General features: G+C 43.0%; 2 protein-coding genes across 8 annotated transcripts in view; both read left to right on the top strand.

Annotated features, from left to right (window-relative positions):
- APOO (apolipoprotein O) overlaps nt 1–22493 on the top strand; it is a 115627-nt gene that overhangs the window by 58338 nt on the left and 34796 nt on the right. For 6 of the 7 annotated variants that reach the window (XM_033195497.1, XM_033195492.1, XM_033195514.1 and 3 more), the window contains exons 2-5: nt 6921–7028; nt 9134–9253; nt 14685–14739; nt 20476–20571. In XM_033195497.1, the coding sequence (XP_033051388.1) occupies nt 6921–7028; nt 9134–9253; nt 14685–14739; nt 20476–20571 (379 nt within the window). The remainder of the gene's footprint in view (nt 1–6920; nt 7029–9133; nt 9254–14684; nt 14740–20475; nt 20572–22493) is intronic. The other variant, XM_033195483.1, reaches the window with a different exon arrangement.
- On the top strand, nt 5844–6493 carry LOC117074265 (protein S100-A10-like). Its single transcript, XM_033195529.1, has one exon. It carries the CDS (start codon nt 5935–5937, stop codon nt 6226–6228), a length of 294 nt encoding a protein of 97 aa, XP_033051420.1. The 5' UTR covers nt 5844–5934; the 3' UTR covers nt 6229–6493.

The raw sequence follows: 22493 nt of genomic DNA, 5'->3' as shown, positions 1-22493 counted from the left end.
CGTTGCCCAGGCAGGAATGCAGTGACACGATCTCGGCTCACTGCAGCCTTTTGCTTCCTGGGTTAAAGCGATTCTCCTGCCTCAGCCTCCTAAGTAGCTGGGGCTACAGGAGCCCACCACCATGCCTGGCTGATTTTTGTATTTTTAGTAGAGACAGGGTTTCACTATGTTGGCCAGGCTTGTCTCAAACTCCTGACCTCAGGTGATCTGCCTGCCGTCGGCCTCCCAAAGTGCTGGGATTACAGATCTGAGCCACTGCATCCGGCCCATTTTCTATTCTTTACCACTCTTATTTAAAATATATTGAAACTGGTTTTCTTTACTTTTTTTTTTTTTTTTTTTTTTTTTTTTTTTAAAACGGAGTTTCACTCTTGTTGCCCAAGCTGGAGTACAGTGGCGTGATCTTGGCTCACTGCAACCTCTGCCTCCAGGGTTCAAGCAATTCTCCTGCCTCAGCTTCCCGAGTAGCTGGGATTACAGGCACACGCCACCATGCCTGGCTAATTTTTTCTATTTTGAGTAGAAACGGGGTTTCACCATGTTAGCCCGGCTGCTCTGAAACCCCTGACCTCAGGTAATCTACCCACCTTGGCTTCCCAAAGTGCTGGGATTACAGGTGTGAGCCACTGCGCCTGGCCGAGACTGATTGTCTTTTAGGCTTAAAATGTGATCTGAAGGCATTTAGAAATGGAAGCCATATGATTACATATTAAAAGTAAATTTTGGTTGAGTGTGGTGGCTCATGTCTGTAATCCCAGTACTTTGGGAAGCCAAGGTGGGTGGATCACCTGAGGTCAGGAGTTCAAGACTAGCCCGACCAACGTGGCAAAACCCCGTCTCTACTAAAAATACAAAAATTAGGCCGGGCGCGGTGGCTCAAGCCTGTAATCCCAGCACTTTGGGAGGCCGAGACGGGCGGATCACGAGGTCAGGAGATCGAGACCATCCTGGCTAACACTGTGAAACCCCGTCTACTAAAAATACAAAAAACTAGCCGGGCGAGGTGGCGGCGCCTGTAGTCCCAGCTACTCGGGAGGCTGAGGCAGGAGAATGGCGTAAACCCGGGAGGCGGAGCTTACAGTGAGCAGAGATCTGGCCACTGCACTCCAGCCTGGGTGACAGAGTGAGACTCCGTCTCAAAAAAAAAAAAAAAAAAAAAAAATACAAAAATTAGCCAGGCATGGTGACGTGTGCCTGTCATCTCAGCTACTTGGGAGGCTGAGGTAGGAGAATCACTTAAACCCGGGAGGCGGAGGTGGCAGTGAGCTGAGATCACACCACTGCACTCCAGCCTGGGTGACAGGGTGAGACTCTGTCTCAAAAAATAATAATAATAATTTAAAAAAATAAATTTCACTTATGAAATTTATATAAATAGTTGCAATAAATTCCGACTCCACATATGATTTATCAAGGTAACTGCTTTGAAAAGAAAACGTCTATTTTTTAAAAATGTTATAAGTAATAGTGAAATACCTTTTCTTTTTTTTTTTTTTTTTTTTGAGACGGAGTCTTGCTCTTTCGCCCTGGCTGGAGTGCAGTGGCCGGATCTCAGCTCACTGCAAGCTCCGCCTCCCGGGTTTTATACGCCATTCTCCTGCCTCAGCCTCCGGAGTAGCTGGGACTACAGGCGCCCGCCACCTCGCCCGGCTAGTTTTTTGTATTTTTAGTAGAGAGACGGGGTTCACCGTGTTAGCCAGGATGGTCTCGATCTCCTGACCTCGTGATCCACCCGTCTCGGCCTCCCAAAGTGCTGGGATTACAGGCTTGAGCCACCGCGCCCGGCCCTGAAATACCTTTTCCTCATAAAAAGTCAAAATAGTGCAGTTGATTAGGTTGCTATTGTCCGCCTCCTGCCAGCCCCCTTCCCAGAGAAAGCCTCTGTTCTGTTTGGCGTGTGACCCTCCAGATTAGAAAGGATTGCTGACCGGGCGTGGTGGCTCATGCCTATAATCCCAGCACTTTGGAAGGCTGAGGCGGGCAGATCACCAGAGGTCAGGAGTTCGAGACCAGCCTGGCCAACATGGAGAAACCCTGCCTCTACTGAAAATACCAAAAAAAATTAGCTGGGCGTGGTGGCGGGCACCTATTATTCCTGCTACTCAGGAGGCTGGAGAATCACTTGAACCCAGGAGGCGGAGGTTGCAGTGAGCCGAGATTGCGGCACTGCACTCCAGCCTGGGTGGCAAGAGTGAATCTCTGTCTCAAAAAATTAAAAATATAAAAATAAAATAAGAGATTCCTGTATAAAACGTAGGTACTGTCCTGAATGCTCCTTATGGAGGAGAGTATTCTGTATTCTTTTGATGTTTCAAGAATTGTGGACTTATTTTATTTCTCCTGATTTTTATTTATTTTTATTTATTTATTTTGAGATGGAGTCTCACTCTGTCACCCAGGCTGGGGTGCAGTGGCATGATCTCAGCTCACTGCAAGCTCCGCCTCCTGGGTTCACGCCATTCTCCTGCCTCAGCCTCCCTAGTAGCTGGGACTACAGGTGCCTGCCACCTCGCCCGGCTAGTTTTTTTTTTTTTTTTTTTGTATTTTTAGTAGAGACGAGGGTTTCACCGTGTTAGCCAAGATGGTCTCGATCTACTGACCTTGTGATCTGCCCTCCTTGGCCTCCCAAAGTGTTGGGATTACAGGCGTGAGCCACCGCGTCCGGCCTTTCTCTTGATTTTTAATTCAATTTATAACCTCTTACTAAAGACAACAGTGTAGCCTGATTTGGACAAAATTTTTTTATTGTTTTCGTCATTTTGTTTTACTCCATTCTTTCGCATAGTTCTTTGTTTTATGTTAGTTACTTAGAATAAGAATAATCTCACAAGTATTGTCAGTGTTTCATAGTTGTTTTTTTGTAAAAGACCCATTTCAGATTTTTACTTCCTAAATAATTAGAAAGAATCAGATTAAAATAGTTTTGTTTTGAGTGAAAAATGCTGTCAGAATGGAAATTATTGCAGAAAATGTTGATTGAGGCCTGGGCGGTGGCTCACGCCTATAAATCGCAGCAACAATTTTTTTTTTTTTTTTTTTTTTGAGACGGAGTCTCGCTCTGTCGCCCAGGCTGGAGTGCAGTGGCGCGATCTCACCTCACTGCAAGCTCCACCTCCCAGGTTCACACCATTCTCCTGCCTCAGCCTCCCGAGTAGCTGGGATTACAGGCACCCGCCACCATGCCCTGCTAATTTTTTGTATTTTTAGTAGAGACGGGGTTTCACCGTGTTAGGATGGTCTTGATCTCCTGACCTTGTAATCTGCCTGCCTTGGCCAATCCCAGCACTTTGGGAGGCCAAGGCAAGCAGATCACCAGAGGTCAGGAGTTTGAGACCACCAGCCTAGCCAACATAGTGAAACCCCGTCTCTACTAAAAATACAAAAAAAAACCAGCCGGGCATGGTGGTGGGTGCCTGTAATGCCAGCTACTTGGGAGGCTGAGGCAGGAGAATTGCTTGAACCTGGGAGATGGAGGTTGCAGTGAGCGGAAATCGTGCCACTGCACTCCAGGCTGGGTGACAGTGTGAGACTCCATCTCAAAAAAAAAAAAATTAGCTGGGTGTGATGGCGGCCACCTGTAATCCTAGCTACTCGGGAGGCTGAGGCAGGAGAATTGCTTGAACCCCAGGGGGGCAGAGGTTGCAGTGAGCTGAGATCAAGCCACTTCACTCCAGCCTGGGTGAAAGAGCAAAACTCTGTCTCAACAAAATTTTTTTTTTTTATTCTTTATCATTGAAGAGTTGCTTTTATGTTGTCCTTTGTGTGTCTTGTAGGATCATCAAATAAGGTAGACAATCTCAGGAAAACAGGTTTTGGAGAAAGATAGTTGAAAACATAATGTCATACATTTTAAATATATAAATTTAAACTATATATAGAAATACATAAACTATATTATATATACTTAAACTATATATATATTTAAACTATTTTTAAGTATAGATAGTATATATAAGTATGTATAGACACATCGTTTATATACATATATATAACTTGGTAGAAGGGTAAGGTAGTGTAAGTATATACTTATATATAGAGAGTTTAGATTATATATATGGAAAATATAAAAGAAATAATACATTCCATCACTTCAGAAAAGAAAAGGTCACCTTTGGATATAGTCTGTTTGAAGTAGCAGTTGAAGAGCCTGGTAACATGTCAATCAGGGAGTTAGAAACACAAGAAACACATAAGCCTGAGGCTTAGGGAGAGGCCCAGGCTAGGGATACTGATATGAGCATCAGTAGCATATGGGTGGGAGTTAAACTCTTAGATTTTGGCCAGGCGCGGTGGCTCATGCCTCTAATCCCAGCACTTTGGGAGGCCGAGGCACCGTGGATCACTTGAGTCCAGGAGTCTGAGACCAGCCTGGCCAACATGGCAAAACCCCGTCTCTACTAAAAACACAAAAATTAGCTGGGCGTGGTGGCGGGTGCCTGTAATCCCAGCTACTTGGGAGGCTGAAGCATGAGGATACCTTGAACCCGGGAGGCAGAGATTGTAGTGAGCCGAGATCGTGCCACTAGACTCCCGTCTGGGTGACAGAGCGGAGACTCTGTCTGAAAGAAAAAAAAAAAAAAGAATTAGATTTCAATGAAATTGCCCTGGAGTGAGAAGAGGAGAGAGTTAAAGACTACTCCATGACTCATCAACCTTGAAGAGCTATGCAGAGGAAGAGAAGGCCCAAAAGGGGAGGAGAGTACCTAGAAAGCTTCTAGAATAGGGGTAGGGTAGAATCCTGTAAGCCAAAGAAAGCATTTAAAGATATAGAGTAGTCACCAGTTTCAGGGTGCAACCAGGATGCCAGATGTCCATTGGGGTTTAGCAACTGGGAGGCCATTGGTGGCCTTGGGAAGAAAGGTTTTAGGTGCATTGAGTAGTAAAGGGAGGAGGAGATAAAATTGAGAAAGCAAACAGAGTCTGTCTTTTTGACTTTGTGCTTAAATGTGTATGCTGTGCAGTTGCATTCTGATAAACCTATCATAAGTTGAAAATATCATTAAGTCAGAAATGCATTTAACACACCTAACCTACCAAACATCATAATTTAGCCTACCCTCCCTTAAATGTACTCAGAACACTTCCAGTAGCCCACAGTTGGGCAGAATCATCTAACACAAAGCCTATTTTATAATAAACTTTGAATATTTCATGTACATTATTGAATACTGTACTGAAAGTGAAAAGCAGAATTGTTACATGAGTACTCAAAGTGCGATTTCTAGGAATGCGTATCGCTTCTGCACCATCGTAAGGTTGAACCATTTGTAAGTCGGAGACCATTTGTATAACATACATATAGGAAAGTAAACGGGTCATAAGTGAATTTTTACAAACTAAACATACTAGCACCCTAGAAGCTCTTCTCATGGCCCTTCTAGTCACTCCCCGGCTTGCTAAGGGTATCCACTATTCTGCCTTCTAACCATAGTCTACTTTTAAAATAAATTTGTCAATGGAGGTTGGTAGAAGGGTAAGGTAGTAGTTAGAGAGGGAATTAGGGGTGGAAGGTATTTGTTGTGTTTTGTTTAGATGGGAGAGATTTTCTTGAATGTAAATAAATGTCATAATTTCTCTAGTGGGTGAACAGTCACTCTGTTTCTTTTTATGTTTAGGACAGTTTTCATTTTATGCTTTCAAATGTTTTTAAAAGTATGTTTGAGTTCTTACACAAACTTAAGTTGAATAACTGTTCTTTAAGCATATGTTTGTGGAATAGTGGTTTTCAAAACTTTGCTTATCTTGGGAGTAGATTCTTGGGCTCCTCTTAGATTCGCTGAGTCAGACACTCTGGGGGAAGGTGTTAGAGTCTATGCTTTTAAAAAACTCCCGAAGGAAGGCGCACAGCCCGCCGCGCTCGCCTTGCCGCCCCCCGCGTCCAGCTCGCCCAGCGTCCGCCGCGCCTCGGCCAAGGCTTCAACAGACCACACCAAAATGCCATCTCAAATGGGGCACGCCATGGAAACCATGATGTTTACATTTCACAAATTCGCGGGGGATAAAGCCTACTTAACAAAGGAGGACCTGAGAGCACTCATGGAAAAGGAGTTCCCTGGATTTTTGGAAAATCAAAAAGACCCTCTGGCCATGGACAAAATAATGAAGGACCTGGACCAGTGCAGAGATGGCAAAGTGGGCTTCCAGAGCTGCTTTTCCCTAATTACGGGCCTCACCATTGCATGCAATGACTATTTTGTAGTACACATGAAGCAGAAGGGAAAGAAGTAGGCAGAAACGAGCAATTCCCTCCTCCCTGATAAGAGTTGTCCCAAAGGGTCGCTTAAGGAATCTGCCCCACAGCTTCCCCCATAGAAGGATTTCATGAGCAGATCAGGACCCTTAGCAAATGTAAAAATAAAATCTAAACTCCCATTTGACAAGCTGAGACAGGAAAGTTAAATACCAGATAAGCTTTTGATTTTTGTATTGTTTGCATCCCCTTGCCCTCAATAAATAAAGTTCTTTTTTAGTTCCGAAAAAAAAAAAAAAAAAACTCCCCAGGTGGGCCCGGCGTGGTGGCTCACGCAGGTGGCCCCAGCACTTTGGGAGGCCGAGGTGGGTGGATCACGAGGTCAGGAGATCAAGACCATCCTGGCTAACACGGTGAAAACCCGTCTCTACTAAAAATAGAAAACATTAGCCGGGCGTGGTGACGGGCGCCTGTAGTCCCAGCTACTGGGGAGGCTGAGGCAGGAGAATGACGTGAACCTGGGAGGTGGAGGTTGCAGTGAGCTGAGATCACGCCACTACAGCCCAGCCTGGGCAACAGAGCAAGACTCCATCTCGAAAACATAAAAATTAAATTAAAATAAAGCACAGTAAGCCTTTCAGGGTGGGGAGTGGCTGAGGTTATGAATATGCTCACGTTCTTCACATTCGGTCTGTAAGATAGAAGGTTTAAGATTGCTTCTGCATTTCAGGTAATTCAGAGGTCCGTGGGGCCAGCCAGCCTGAGCTTGCTCACCTTCAAAGTCTATGCAGCACCAAAAAAGGACTCACCTCCCAAAAATTCCGTGAAGGTTGATGAGGTAACATGTTGTTCATGTTGTGATATATTTTGAGTGTCTGATTTAGTTACTGTAGGATAATTTTTTTCAAATTGTTTATCAGGAAGATGTGACTGTTTAAAAGACATTTATTTATTTATTTATTTAGAGACAGAGTTTCGCTCTTGTTGCCCAGGCTGGGGTGTAATGGTGCGATCTCAGCTCACTGCAACCTCCTCCTCCTGGATTCAAGCCATTTTCCTGCCTCAGCCTCCCAAGTAGCTGGGATTACAGGCATGTGCCACCACGCCTAGCTAATTTTGTATTTTTAGTAGAGACGAGGTTTCACCATGTTGGCCAGGCTAGTCTCAAAACTTCCAACCTCAGGTGATCCACCCGCCTCAGCCTCCCAAAGTTCTGGGATTACAAGCGTGAACCACTGTGCCCAGCCGGAAGACATTTAAACGGAGAAAATATATTTCCTTATAGTTTGTTTAATTTGTGGGAAATTATTAAACTATGGCTTTTTCAACAGGTAAACTTTTTTTTTTTTTTTTTTTTTTTTGAGACGGAGTCTTGCTCTGTCACCCAGGCTGGAGTGCAGTGGCCGGATCTCAGCTCACTGCAAGCTCCGCCTCCCGGGTTCACGCCATTCTCCTGCCTCAGCCTCCCGAGTACCTGGGACTACAGGCGCCCGCCACCTCGCCCGGCTAATTTTTTGTATTTTTAGTAGAGACGGGGTTTCACCGTGTTAGCCAGGATGGTCTCGATCTCCTGACCTCGTGATCCGCCCGTCTCGGCCTCCCAAAGTGCTGGGATTACAGGCTTGAGCCACCGCGCCCGGCCAGGTAAACTTTAATGATACTTAGCTAAGGACACAATTAAGGAATACTTTATAAATGTTTACTGGGGAATCCACTGTGTCCAAATAGGTTATAAGCACAACTCACTTTTCTAAGTGGTCTCTCTGATTCTTGGCTTATCTTGATTCTTATCAAGCCAAGAAGATATTCGCATTTTTTCTTCTCTAAGAAATTAGATCTGGATCCTTTCTGTTTCTTGGCTGGAGGAGATGCTCATAAGTATATACTTAATAAATACTAAATTTAAAAAAACAAGAAATCTTCTCTCTACTGTTTACATTCCTTTTTGGTCTGTACTTCCCACTAACTATTTTGGATATTCAGTTTCTGTTGCCTTTGAATAAAGTGAGGTAAGGATCTACCTTCAGTCCTAGGTAGGGTTACTTGATTGGTGTTTACATAAAGCTAATTAGCTTATCTTTTGCCCTTTACTCTCTTATCAGGCCTTGGCACAGTGGCATTTTTTGAGGGTGAAGAAGGCAGCCAGCCATGGCTGTGAGAAGTTCTCTGGGTGGGGAACAAACCTGCTCTCCTGCTTTGATTAACATCAGACCAATCATTTGAACTGAATGACATGCCCTTTGGTTATGCTCAAGCTTTTTTAACCCCTTCACCCACCCTTTAGAGTAATAATATCCTTTTTCCAAACTCAATCTAAGGTGGAATACCAAATACCAGTATATAAAATGGATAAAGAGGAGCTGCTTTGTTTGCAGTCAGTGGGTGGGGAGAAGGTAGGATACCTCATAGCCCTGCCCTTTTGGCCTTGGCCTTGTTGATTAAGGAAATAAGGTGCAAAGATGGTTTGAGGTAAAGTTCAGGTTGCTCATAACCCTTAAGAGTCACTGGAATTCATGAAGTGTTATTATTACTATTTTTGAGATGGAGTCTTGCTCTTGCCCAGGCTGGAGTGCAGTGGCACGATCTTGGCTTACCGCTCCCTCCACCTCCCAGGTTCAAGCAATTCTCCTGCCTCAGCCTCAGCCTCTGGAGTAGCTGGGATTACAGGCACCTACCACAACACCTGGCTAAGTTTTGTATTTTTAGTAGAGATGGGGTTTTGCCATGTTGGCCAGGCTGGTCTCGAACTCCTGACCTTAAGTGATCTGCCTGCCTTGGCTTCTCAAAGTGCTGGAATTACAAGCGTGAACCACCACACCCGACCACAGAGTCACTGTAATTCATGAATTATTAGAAATATTATATTAAATACTTACAAATTTGGTAAATTTATCCTGTAGACAATACGTCTTTTAAATATTTGTTTTGTTTTAATGTGTGCAGCTTTCACTCTATTCAGTTCCCGAGGGTCAATCGAAGTATATGGAGGAGGCAAGGAGCCAGCTTGAAGAAAGCATCTCACAGCTCCGACACTATTGCGAGCCATACACAACCTGGTGTCAGGTACAACTGTTCTGAAAATGGAGTGAACGCATTTCTGTTTAGAGTCAATAGAGAAAAGTCTGTATTGGCTGCATGTTTTTGGAAAAAGACATGATAAAGGGCCCTGAGGTGGTTGACAGAGGCTGGGAAGAGTGGGGGTCTGGGGGGAAGGTGGAGATGGCTACTGGGTGCAAAGAAAATAGCAAGAATGAATAAAACCTACTATTTGATAGCACAACAGGGTGACTACTGTCAATAATTTAATTGTACATTTTAAAATAACTAAGAGTGTAATTGGATTGTTTGTAACACTAAGGATAAATGCTTGAGGGGATGGATTCCCCATTCTCCATATTGTGCTTATTTCACATTGCATGCCTGTGTCAACACATCTCATGTACACCATAAATGTGTGTACCTACTGCATACCCATAAAAAATTTTTAAATAACAGGCTCCAAGCTAAAAGTGCCTGACTTACAGATGTTCTTCAGTGCCATCTGAGGAGGGGGTGTAGAGATGCTCTGGCTTCCTGGTGACAGCTGTTGCCACAGCTGCAGAGAGAATTTCCCTCTCCCTGGGCAGTGCGTAACACCTTGACTAGAGAGCAGAGGGGCTAGGAACTACCTTGTTGCTTGCAGTTATGAAAACATTGTTGTCTACCGGGGAGGCTTGTGGCCTGAAACTCTAAACAAAGGAAAAAGATGCAGTGTAAACACTTACATAAAAATTGTGAAGTTTTTCTCCCCCAGTATACAAATCAGTGCCACTTAAACCAGGAGTGGATATGGCATTTTGAATGCCATAATAGTAGGGTAGATACTAAAATAGGGTAGAATTCCATACTAGATTACTGAACTATTTGTCCTAGTGACCAAAGAACTACATATACAGATTGGTGTCTGTCCCTGCCTGGGTTTTAGGTCAGCATTTGTCATTACATAAATGAAAAGTATTTTTGTGATTTTTTTATTTTTATTTTTTTGAGACGGAGTCTCGCTCTGCCGCCCAGGCTGGAGTGCAGTGGCCAGATCTCAGCTCACTGCAAGCTCCGCCTCCCGGGTTTACCGCCATTCTCCTGCCTCAGCCTCCCGAGTAGCTGGGACTACAGGCGCCCGCCACCTCGCCCGGCAGGTTTTTTTTTTTTTTTGTATTTTTTTAGTAGAGACGGGGTTTCACCGTGTTAGCCAGGATGGTCTCGATCTCCTGACCTCGTGATCCGCCCGCCTCGGCCTCCCAAAGTGCTGGGATTACAGGCTTGAGCCACCGCGCCCGGCCTATTTTTGTGATTTTTAACATAAGTAACCAACATTTACAATCTACAGAATGCTTTTGTAGGCTTTGATACATATATTGCTATACTTGATCCTGATTTTGAAAATTGAGGACAAATTTAATAAAAACTAATAGATGTAGATGTGTGGGAAATTGTCTAGATTTACCTTGCTTGAGATTTATAAATTTAGTCTTTTTGGTTTTTGGTTTTTGGTTTTTGGTTTTTTTTTTTTTTGTTTTGTTTTTTGAGACGGATTCTCGCTCTGTTGCCCAGGCTGGAGTGCAGTGGTGTGCTCTCGGCTCACTGCAACCTCCACCTCCGGGTTCAAGCAATTCTCCCACCTCAGCCTCCCGAGTAGCTGGGATTATAGGCATGAGCCACCATGCCTGGCTAATTTTTGTATTTTTAGTAGAGATGGGGTTTCGCCATGTTGGCCAGGCTGTTCTCGAACTCCTGACCTCAAGTGATCTGCCCACCTGGCCTCCTCAAGTGCTGGGATTACAGGCGTGAGCCACCACGCCTGGCCTAAATTCAATTTTCATCCAGAGCTTGTTTAAAAATTTTTAAATTCCTTTGCCTATGCTGCTGTTGAACTTTTGTTCACCAATTTAGAAAGGAAATAGTGAGCATGGACTGTATCAACAATATAAATTAGGCCATTATACTTAAGTATCATAACCATATTATTGAGTTAAGTAATACCTAAAGACTTTATACATAATGTGTTGTAAAATGACTAGACTTTATTCTCTTCTTCTAGAAGATTTTAAAACTTCTGGTAGTTAAGATAGTCAGCACATTTGTGCGGATATTTTTGTATCATGTAGGCATGACTACTGTTATTTGTAGTCTGTCTTTTTTTTTTTTTTTTGGCAATAAAAGTACTTTGTACCTTTTAGCCTAAGGTTGCTTTTTGTTTTTTACCTTTTCTTCCATGCGTGATACTCATTGCAGCAAAATACCTCTCTGGATGATAGATTAGTTATCCACATGTTTATTTCCACTACTACTAAATATAAAAACTTTCTTGTAATTATAATGGTTTTATTTTCCTGGGTAGAACAAAGTCTTCATGAATAGAAATATTTCTGATTCCTGGTTCCTTTTTCAGACCAGGAATTTCTGGCCCTTTTCTTGAAGAACCAATTTAAGTTTGTTTTTTTGTTTTTTGAGACGGATTCTCGCTCTGTTGCCCAGGCTGGAGTGCAGTGGTGTGCTCTCGGCTCACTGCAACCTCCACCTCCCGGGTTCAAGCAATTCTCCCACCTCAGCCTCCCGAGTAGCTGGGATTATAGGCATGAGCCACCATGCCTGGCTAATTTTTGTATTTTTAGTAGAGATGGGGTTTCGCCATGTTGGCCAGGCTGTTCTCGAACTCCTGACCTCAAGTGATCTGCCCACCTTGGCCTCCTCAAGTGCTGGGATTACAGGCGTGAGCCACCACGCCTGGCCTAAATTCAATTTTCATCCAGAGCTTGTTTAAAAATTTTTAAATTCCTTTGCCTATGCTGCTGTTGAACTTTTGTTCACCAATTTAGAAAGGAAATAGTGAGCATGGACTGTATCAACAATATAAATTAGGCCATTATACTTAAGTATCATAACCATATTATTGAGTTAAGTAATACCTAAAGACTTTATACATAATGTGTTGTAAAATGACTAGACTTTATTCTCTTCTTCTAGAAGATTTTAAAACTTCTGGTAGTTAAGATAGTCAGCACATTTGTGCGGATATTTTTGTATCATGTAGGCATGACTACTGTTATTTGTAGTCTGTCTTTTTTTTTTTTTTTTGGCAATAAAAGTACTTTGTACCTTTTAGCCTAAGGTTGCTTTTTGTTTTTTACCTTTTCTTCCATGCGTGATACTCATTGCAGCAAAATACCTCTCTGGATGATAGATTAGTTATCCACATGTTTATTTCCACTACTACTAAATATAAAAACTTTCTTGTAATTATAATGGTTTTATTTTCCTGGGTAGAACAAAGTCTTCATGAATAGAAATATTTCTGATTCCTGGTTCCTTTTTCAGACCAGGATTTCTGGCCCTTTTCTTGAAGAACCAATTTAAGTTTGTTTTTTTGTTTTTGTTTTTTTTTTGGGGGACGGAGTCTCGCTCTGTCGCCAGACTGGAGTGCAGTGGCGCAGTCTCAGCTCACTGCAACCTCCACCTCCCGGGTTCTAGTGATTCTCCTGCCTCAGCCTGCCAAGTAGCTGGGACTACAGGCATGTGCCACTACACCCAGCTAATTTTTGTATTTTTAATAGAGACGGGATTTCGCCATGTTGGCCAGGATATTCTTGATCTCCTGACCTTGTAATCCACCCACCTCGGCCTCCCAAAGTGCTGAGATTACAGGCATGACCCACTGTGCCCAGCCTTAATTTTTTTTAATAGCAAAAATATTAAGCTAGCAAAAGAAGTGGGCAGTCATTCTAGATATTGATCTGAAGGTTTCGTTTCGTTTCTTTTCCTTTCCTTTCCTTTCTTTTCTTTTCTTTTTTTTTTTAGTAGAGACAAGGTTTCACCGTGTTGCCCAGGCTGATCTCGAACTCCTGGGCTCAAGAGATCTGCCCACCTCAGCCTCCCAAGTAGCTCGGACTACAGACATATACCACCATGCCCAGCTAATATTTTTATTTTTTTGTAGAGATGGGGTCTCTGCTGTTACCCAGGCTGGTCTCAGATTCTTGACCTCACGAGATACTCCTGCCTTAGCCTCCCAAAGTACTGGGATTACAGGCGTGAAATAATGGGTTCTATTGAAGTGATACTCAGTTCTTTAGATCTTCTGCCTAATTCGGCATTTATTATTTCAGGTCATTTAAAAGAATGAGGATAGCTTGTCCTGACTTGAACTGAAGTACAGAAAACAAATCCTTTTCCAGGCGGGGCGCAGTGGTTCACGCTTATAATCCCAACACTTTGGGAGGCTGAGGCAGGCAGATCACCTGAGGTCAGGAGTTGGAGACCAGCCTGGCCAACATAGTGCAACCCTGTCTCTACCAAAAATACAAAAATTAGCTGGGTGTGGTGGTGGGCACCTGTAATCCTAGCTACTCAGGAGGCTGAAGCAGGACAATCACTTGAACCCAGGAGGCGGAGGTTGCAGTGAGCAGAGATTGCGCCACTGCACTCCAGCCTAGGCGACAAGAGCGAAACTCTCTCTCAAAAAAAAAAAAAAAAAATTAATTAAAATTAAAAAAAAAAATTCCTTTTCCAAATGGCAACCAGTTTTGATACCTTCTGATACCTATGTATTTCTTCTTGTCTTCACTGTAGACTTCTTGAAGGTGGGTACCTTCTAGCGGTCCCCTTGTTTTCTTTAGGATCATGTGATGTTCATGTACAAAGCCTTTTTTTTTTTTTTTTTTGGAGACAGAGTCTCGCTCTGTCACCCAGGCTGGAGTGCTGTGGCGCCATCTCGGCTCACTGCAACCTCCGCCTCCTGGATTCAAGTGACTCTCCTGCTTCAGCCTCCTGAGTAGCTAGGACTAGAGGGTGCATGCCACCACACCCGGCTAATTTTTGTATTTTTAGTAGAGACAGGGTTTCACCATGTTTGTCAGGCTGGTCTCTGACTCCTGACCTCAGGTGATCTGCCCAACTTGGCTTCCCAAAGTGCTGGGATTAGAGGAGTGAGCTATCATGCCTGGCCACAAAGCCTTTTTATTGTTTTTAAGAGAATGTTGACACCTCATTTGCTTTGGGCTATAGGCTTCTTCGTCTTATTAAAGCTGGTCATTCTTGCTTCAAATGGGCAGTTTCCAGATGTAGGCTCTAATTAATGGCAGATCAGGAAGTAGTTAATATGAAAGACAGATGTAATCTCATGGAGAAAAGCTTGCCAGTTAAGTATCGAGGAGATTGATTTTTAGTCTCTTTTTTCCATTTTAATGGAAGAGTGAAACGGCTGGATTGTTGAAACCACTCTGCTTGGAATCTGCTTTCTGTGGCAGTAGTAAGCCATTCTACTGAGTTATTTGCAGTGAAGGGAAGATTATAATAGGAAAAACAAACAAAAAGACCCAGATAGACAGTGTATCCCTTTGTTCAAAAAGTGTTAATAACATGATAATTTATTCAGTAAAGACAAGTATATTTATTCTGTTAACTTTCTAATCAGCAGATCCTGTGAATAGTTTCATTCAGTTTCTTTTTACCTTTTTAGGAAACGTACTCCCAAACTAAGCCCAAGATGCAAAATTTGGTTCAATGGGGGTTAGGTAAGTTGATTTTAAATTAGGCATAATCAGCTACTTCATTAACATTGAACTCTTTAATCGGAGTTCCATGAATGAGCTCCAAGAAATCTGTGGACTCCTTAAAAGTATATGCAGAATTTTAGAGCTATGTGGATTTTTCTGGGAAGAGGAACTGTTGTTTTCATCAGATTTCAGGCAACTAGTGTCCCCAAATAGTCAGGTAAGTCTCTTCCAGGTCGTTAGGATTCTTGGGCTAGCAAGTACAGATAACACTGCTTAAAAAAAAAAAAAAAAAAAAAAAAATCTCATTTCCAGGTGCAGTGTAATACACCATACTAATTCATCAATAGATTTTCTGAATCGGAATAGCTCATTTGCATTGCAATTACATGCTCTAGAAGTTTTGAAGCAGGAAGGAGCTGAGCTGGTACTCCTGTGAAAGGTCTTATTGCATAATTGATAGTGTTCTTACTTTTTTTTTTCATTTGGTTTTATTTTCCTTGATTGTTTTTCAGTTGTGGGCCACTTATCACATACACTCACGAACTGGATTCACAGTCCATGTTCTGACTAATGTTCATCAGAGACTGGTGAATTAGTTAAGCTGCCGATCGTATTTCATTCCCCTTATTCGGCATCTCGGAAACAAAATCTTGTTTTTACAAGGGTTTGTTTCCATGATAGAACAAAATAAACATGAATACAGTTTATTTCTTCGCTAAGATCATCATAGTGTATTGATGTCCTGATATTTCTGAGACTGTCAGATAAATTTATCATTAGAAGACAGACATAGTAATAGCTGCCTACTGGTTCTTTTTTTTTTTTGAGACAAAATCTCACTGTCACTTAGGCTAGAGTGCAGTGGCACAATCTCAGCTCACTAATACCTTTGTCTCTCAGGTTCAAGCGATTCTCCCACCTCAGCTTCCTGAGTAGCTGGGATTACAAGCGTGCGCCCCATGTCCAGTTAATTTTTGTATTTTTAGTAGAGACAGGGTTTCACCTTGTTAGCCGGGCTGGTCTCAAATTCCTGACCTCAAGTGATCTGCCCACCTTGGCCCGAAGTATTGGGATTATAGGTGTGAGCCACTGTACCCGGCCCCCTACTAGTTCTTTAAATTATTAAGGCATGTTAATAAGTAACATCTTAATTTTATTAATCTCATAAACACTTATTTAAGACTTATATGTCAGGTACTATTCTAAGTGCTTTAAAAATTCCAGTTTATTGGGGGAGGAGTAAGGATGGTTAATGAGTACAAAAATATAGTTAGAATGAATAATACCTAGTATTTGGTAGCACAGTAGGGTGACTGCAGTCAACAAGACTTTATTGTACATTTTATTTTTTATTATTTTATTATTTTTTATTTTTGTGAGACAGATTCTCACTCTGTTGCCCAGGCTAGAGTGCAGTGGTGCTGTCTTGGCTCACTGCAACCTCCGCCTCCCAGGTTCAAGCAATTCTGTCTCAGCCTCCGGAATAGCTGGGACTACAGGCACATACCACCACGCCCAGCCTATTTTTTGTATTTTTAGTAGAGACAGGTTTCACCATATTGGTCAGGCTGGTATCGAACTCCTGACCTCAGGCGATCCACCCACCTCGGACTCCCAAAGTGCTGGGATTACAGGTGTGAGCCACCGCGCCTGGCTTATTGTACATTTTATTTAACTAAAAAAGCTATACTCTTTTAGTTATTGTAAATAAACTAAAAGAGTAGAATTGGGATGCTTGTAACACAAAGAAAAATGATAAATACTTGAGGTAAAGGATACCTCATTTACCCTGATGTATTATGCATTGTATGGCTGAACCAAAATACCTCATTTACTCCGTAAATATATATACCTACTATGTACCCACAAAAATTTGAAATATATATATATATTCATTTAATCCTCATAACAACCTGACAGATACCTTATTATCTTCATTTTTATCTGAGGAAACTAGAGAACTCCTGATATAGTCTTCTATCTGTACATGTGTGGCTGAGAGTTCTCTTGTTAAATTTTTCTGAGACAGGATCTTACTCTGTCATCTAGGCTGGAATGCAGTGACGTGATCATAGCTCGCTGCAGCCTCGACTTCCTGGGCTCAAGCAATCCTCCCAGCTCATCCTCCCGAGTAGCTAGGATTACAGGCATGTGCCATCACACCCAGCTAATTTTTTCCATTTTTTTGTAGAGACAGGGTCTCACTTTGTTGCCCAGACTCTGTGCATATCTTAAAACATATCTTCTTTCCCCTTTCTTTGTGATTTACCCACTTTGGCCCAGCTCACCACAGCCATCTGGGTGTCCCTCCGTCAACTGCTCTGTGTACACATCTAGAATTGAGCAACACTGGGCTAGTAGGCAAAAACAAAGGGAAGTAAAAAATTGCCTCAAATGACCCAGACTAGAGGATGGAAAGTAAAAACTAGGCTAAAGGCAAAATAAGTAACAGGCCAGACAATAATTAATGCAAACATAATACAAGCCCTATAGTAGTATTTAAAGTGATCACATTTCCCAAAGAACCCAGGAAAAGGAAAACTGGCATGTATCTGGTATTACTTAGGGGACAGAATTACTGAGTTTTCCAGTTTATTACTTCAGTTCTGCATATATTTTCTAAGTCACCATTCTGCCAGACCTTGAAAATTGAGATTGGTTAAGACAGTGGTCGCAACCACTGAGATGCATGTAACACATTATTTAGTACTAGTGCAAATACAGAGATAATCACAGACTGTTATTGAAGGTACAGAGGAAGGAGATTAGTTTAATCGAAATTGAGGAGGTGGGAGCAGTCAGGGAAGGATTTCTGAAGTGAATCTTGAAGGAGCAGTGTTAGCCACACCAAAAGGTGGGGATGGGACTGCTGGAAGCAGGCATTGCGCACTGGTCACAGCATGATCAGGCTTAGAGGTGTGAGTTGGTATTGGATGTTTGAGGAACCCTAAGCAGATAGGGAGTGCTGAAGATGAGACTGAGAAGGAGACATGAGGGCTTTGTTTAAGTCATGACCGAGCTAAAATTCATTTGTTAATTCATCCAGTATTTATCAACTCCTGGCAGTGTGTGTTTTTTTTTTTTTTTTTTTTTGAGACGGGGTCTTGCTCTGTTGCTCAGGCTGGAGTGCAATGGCATGATCTCGGCTCACTGCAACCTCTGCCTCCCAGGTTCAAGTGATTCTCCTGCCCCAGCCTCCTGGGTAGCTGGGATTACAGGCACACGCCACTACGCCTGGCTAATTTTTGTATTTCCAGTAGAGATGGGGTTTCACCATGTTAGTCAGGCTGGTCTCGAACTCCTGACTTTGTGATCTGCCCTCACTGGCCTCCCAAAGTGCTGGGATTACAGGCGTGAGCCACCACGCCTGGCCTGCTTTTGTTTTTGTTTGGAGACAGGGTCTCAGTCACCTAGGCTATAGTGTAGTGGCATGATCATAGCTCACTGCAGCCTTGACCTGGACTGAAGCAATCCTCCCACCTCAGCCTCCCAAGTAGCTGGGACCACAGACATGCATCACCACCCCTGGCTAATTTTTTAAAAACTTTTTGGAGAGACAGGGTTTTGCCATGTTGCCCAGGCTGTTCTTGAACTCCTGGACTCAAGCAGTCCTCCTACCTTGGCCTCCCAAAGTGCTGGGATTACGGGTGTGAACCACCACACGTGGCCATCATTCTTAATAAATATCTATTGAATGAACATCCATTATTACCACTGAAGGAAGATAACACAGGAGTATAAGCAATCCATCATTATGGAGCTTACATTCTTCTTGGGGAGACACCAGATACACACCTGAATAATTAAACACAGGATACTATAGGATTAGGTAGCAAGTGATGGTACAGAGAATAAATATGATGGTACTTTAGAGGAGGGAGAGAGGTATGGACTGATGAGCTTAGGAAAGGCTTTTGTGTGGAGGTAGGACTCAAGCTGGCTTTTATGAGGTGGGATTGGCTCAGTGGAAAGGAGAGGAGGCATTATGTGAATGAAGTCAGAAGGCATGTTCAGGCATGAATAGGTTCACATGTTGTACTTATTTTTATTGATTCTATCGCCGTCAGCGGTGGTCAACAGTGGCTATTTCCTGAGTGAACTTACAAGTTTCCTTTATTATCCAAATTTATTCTGTTCTTGAGTTCGAATAATGAGTTCAGATGGCAAAGGATACTTATTTTTCTGAGTCTAAGGTATTTGATTTCTTTTTTCTTTTTTCTTTTGAGAAGGAGTCTCACTCTGTCACCCAGGCTGGAGTGCAGTGGCATGATCTTGGCTCACTGCAGCCTCCACCTCTTGGGTTCAAGTAATTCTCCTGCCTCAGCCTCCTGAGTAGCTGGGATTACAGGCATGTGCCACCACGCCCAGCTAATTTTTTTGTATTTTTAGTAGAGATGGGGTTTTACCATGTTGGTCAGGCTGGTCTCGAACTCCTGACCTTGTGATCCTCCCCCCTCGGCCTCCCAAAGTGCTGGGATTACAGGAGTGAGCCACCGCGCCTGGCCTTTTTTTTTTTTTTTTTGAGACGGAGTCTCGCTCTGTCGCCCAGGCTGGAGTGCAGTGGCCGGATCTCAGCTCACTGCAAGCTCCGCCTCCCAGGTTCACGCCATTCTCCTGCCTCAGCCTCCCGAGTAGCTGGGACTACAGGCGCCCGCCACCTCGCCCGGCTAGTTTTTTGTATTTTTAGTAGAGACGGGGTTTCACCGTGTTAGCCAGGATGGTCTCGATCTCCTGACCTCGTGATCCACCCGTCTCGGCCTCCCAAAGTGCTGGGATTACAGGCTTGAGCCACCGCGCCCGGCCTTTTTTTTTTTTTTCAAAGAGGCTGTGCCTTGCTCTGTGGCTCAGGCTGTCAGGCTGGAGTGCAGTGGCGCGGACCCAGCTCACTGCAGCCTTGAACTCCTGGACTCAAGTGATTCTCCTGCCTTACCCTTGAAAAGTGTTGAGCTTATAGGGATGAGCCACCACTCACAGCTTGTTTTTGGTTCCTGAGTTTCAGAGAGCAAGTAGCAAAGCTTCAGATAGCAATAGATCTATCCAAAGATTTATCCAAATCTATTCTGTTTTTGTGTTTGCATAACAAGAATTTGAATAGCATAGGATCCCTGTATTTGTATTCCTCCCTGTGCAAATTGCTGATTCAGATCTGTTGCTTTCAGGAATATGAAAGTAATTTAACATTACTTCATTGTCACTAGGTTGTTGGACCAAAGGTAGTTGAAAATTGGACACTTGCAGCCAGGCGCAGTGGCACACACCTGTAATCCCAGCACTTTGGGAAACTGAGGCAGGTGGATCACCTGAGGTCAGGAGTTCGAGACCAGCCTAGCCAACATGGTGAAAGCACATCTCTACTAAAAATACAAAAGTTAGCCGGGTGAGGTGGTGGGCGCCTGGAATCCCAGCTACTCAAGGCTGAGACAGGAGAATCGCTTGAACCCGGGAGGCAGAGGTTGCTGTGAGCTGAGATCACACCATTGCACTCCAGCCTAGGCAACAAGAGCAAAACTGCATCTCAAAAAAAAAAAAGAAAAAGAAAAGAAAATTGGACACTTGTTATGTGAATAGTAAATCTTGTTTACATGTTACATAAAAAGAATATGTTGAAAAGCAGTACAGTAGCAGAATGCAGAGAATATGTGATTTGAAAAGCCCTTGATACTATATATACATATTATATACTGTATAAGACTTTTTGTTTTGTTTTTTAATGAGAAATTTATGGAACTGCTTCCTGGTCTAATTCTATTGTAGACAGCTATGATTATCTCCAAAATGCACCTCCTGGATTTTTTCCGAGACTTGGTGTTATTGGTTTTGCTGGCCTTATTGGACTCCTTTTGGCTAGAGGTAGGTGCAATTTTGTGGGTTTAACAGTCAGCTCATAAAGCAGAGATAGAATATATGTTTCAGGCCAGGCGCCGTGGCTCAAGCCTGTAATCCCAGCACTTTGGGAGGCCGAGACAGGCGGATCACGAGGTCAGGAGATCGAGACCATCCTGGCTAACCCGGTGAAACCCCGTCTCTACTAAAAAATACAGAAAAACTAGCCGGGCGAGGTGGCGGGCGCCTGTAGTCCCAGCTACTCGGGAGGCTGAGGCAGGAGAATGGCGTGAACCCGGGAGGCGGAGCTTGCAGTGAGCCAAGATCCGGTCACTGCACTCCAGCCTGGGTGACAGAGCGAGACTCCGTCTCAAAAAAAAAAAAAAAAAAGAATATATGTTTCATTCTTTCCCTTCATTTACCAGGTTTCAGAATAATGAGTTGGTTCCTAAATATGGCTTTCTTAATGTATAATTGATACGGTTATCATATTTGATTTTAAACATAAATAGAAATTGTATACTCTTGGTAAAAAAAAGAAGTTATCCTTTATAGGCACATTTACTTGATCAAATCTCTATTGTTCTTTGGTCCAGAAAGAGCAAAATTTTAAAGTCTTTCACACCTGAGAAACTGTTCCTAAACATTTCACTATTAAGATCAGGCTATATTAATCACAGTAAATAGGGCAGTGATTAATAGAGATTTTATTACCTTCTTGATTTGTCATGGCTTCAGTCAGTGACGACAAAAACTTTAAAAATGCTTAAAATTAAATGCTAACAAATGCCAACTTAAAAATATTACTATACTGCTAAATTATAAAATATCTATAGGAAATAAAGGCTGATAAAATACTTTGCTATGATGAGATGAGTTTGTTATGAACAACTTGAAGTTTCACTGGTTGGAAACTTAATGTTTATGATATAAAATTCTGACATTACCATCGTTCCTAATGAAGAAAGTTTATGAACCCTGTAATCAGACCCCAATAAAAGAACCATAGAGACTAGTTTGGTCCCTGTATTAGTTTGTTTTGCATTGCTCTAAAGGAATATCTGAGGCTGGGTAATTATAAAGAAAAGAGGTGCTGGGCATGGTGACTCACGCCTGTAATTCCAGCACTTTGGGAGGCCGAGGCAGGCGGATCACAAGGTCAGGAGATCGAGACCATCCTGGCTAACACGGTGAAACCCCGTCTCTACTAAAAATACAAAAAATTAGCCGGGCGTGGTGGCTGGCGCCTGTAGTCCCAGCTACTTGGGATGCAGAGGCAAGAGAATAGCGTGAACCTGGGGGGCGGGGCTTGCAGTGAGCTGAGATCGAGCCACTGCACTCCAGCCTGGGCGACAGTGCGAGACTCCATCTCAAAAAAAAAAAAAAAAAAAAGCGGTTTATTTGGCTCACAGTTCTGCAAGCTGTACAAGAAGCATGGCATCAACATCTGTTTCTGTTGAGGGCTTCAGAAAGCTTCCAATCGTGGTGGAAGGCAAAGGGGAGAAGGTGCATCACATGGTGAGGGAGGGAGCTAGAGAGATGCCAGGCTCTTTTAAACAACCAGCCCTCGTGTGAACTAATAGAGTGAGAAATTACTCATTACCACAGGGAGGGCACCAAGCCATTCATGTGGGATCCACCCCCATGACCCAAACACCTCCCAGCATGGGGATTCACATTTCAACATGAGATTTGGAGGGTAGACTCATTAAAACCGTATCGGTCCTATTCCTCCAATTTAAAAAATCTTCCCTCTACATGCAATAGTTGTTATTTTATTTTACTTTAGTTTGAGATAGAATCTTGCTCTGTCACCCAGGCTGGATGGAGTGCAATAGCACAATCTCAGCGCACTTCACGCTTCGCCTCCTGGGTTCAAATGATTCTCCTGCCTCAGCCTCCCAAGTAGCTGGGATTATAGATGTTCACCACCACGCCCAACTAATTTT

Source organism: Trachypithecus francoisi, unplaced genomic scaffold, assembly GCF_009764315.1.
Source record: "Trachypithecus francoisi isolate TF-2019V2 unplaced genomic scaffold, Tfra_2.0 Contig01603, whole genome shotgun sequence".
In the NCBI taxonomy this organism is placed as follows: Eukaryota; Metazoa; Chordata; class Mammalia; order Primates; family Cercopithecidae; genus Trachypithecus; species Trachypithecus francoisi.
Note: the sequence above shows the minus strand (reverse complement) of the source record. Positions and strands in the feature narration are given on the sequence as shown.

Coding starts and splice junctions, on each gene's coding strand:
- LOC117074265 (XM_033195529.1), top strand. CDS start 5,935: ATGCCATCTCAAATGGGGCACGCCATGGAAACCATGATGTTTACATTT.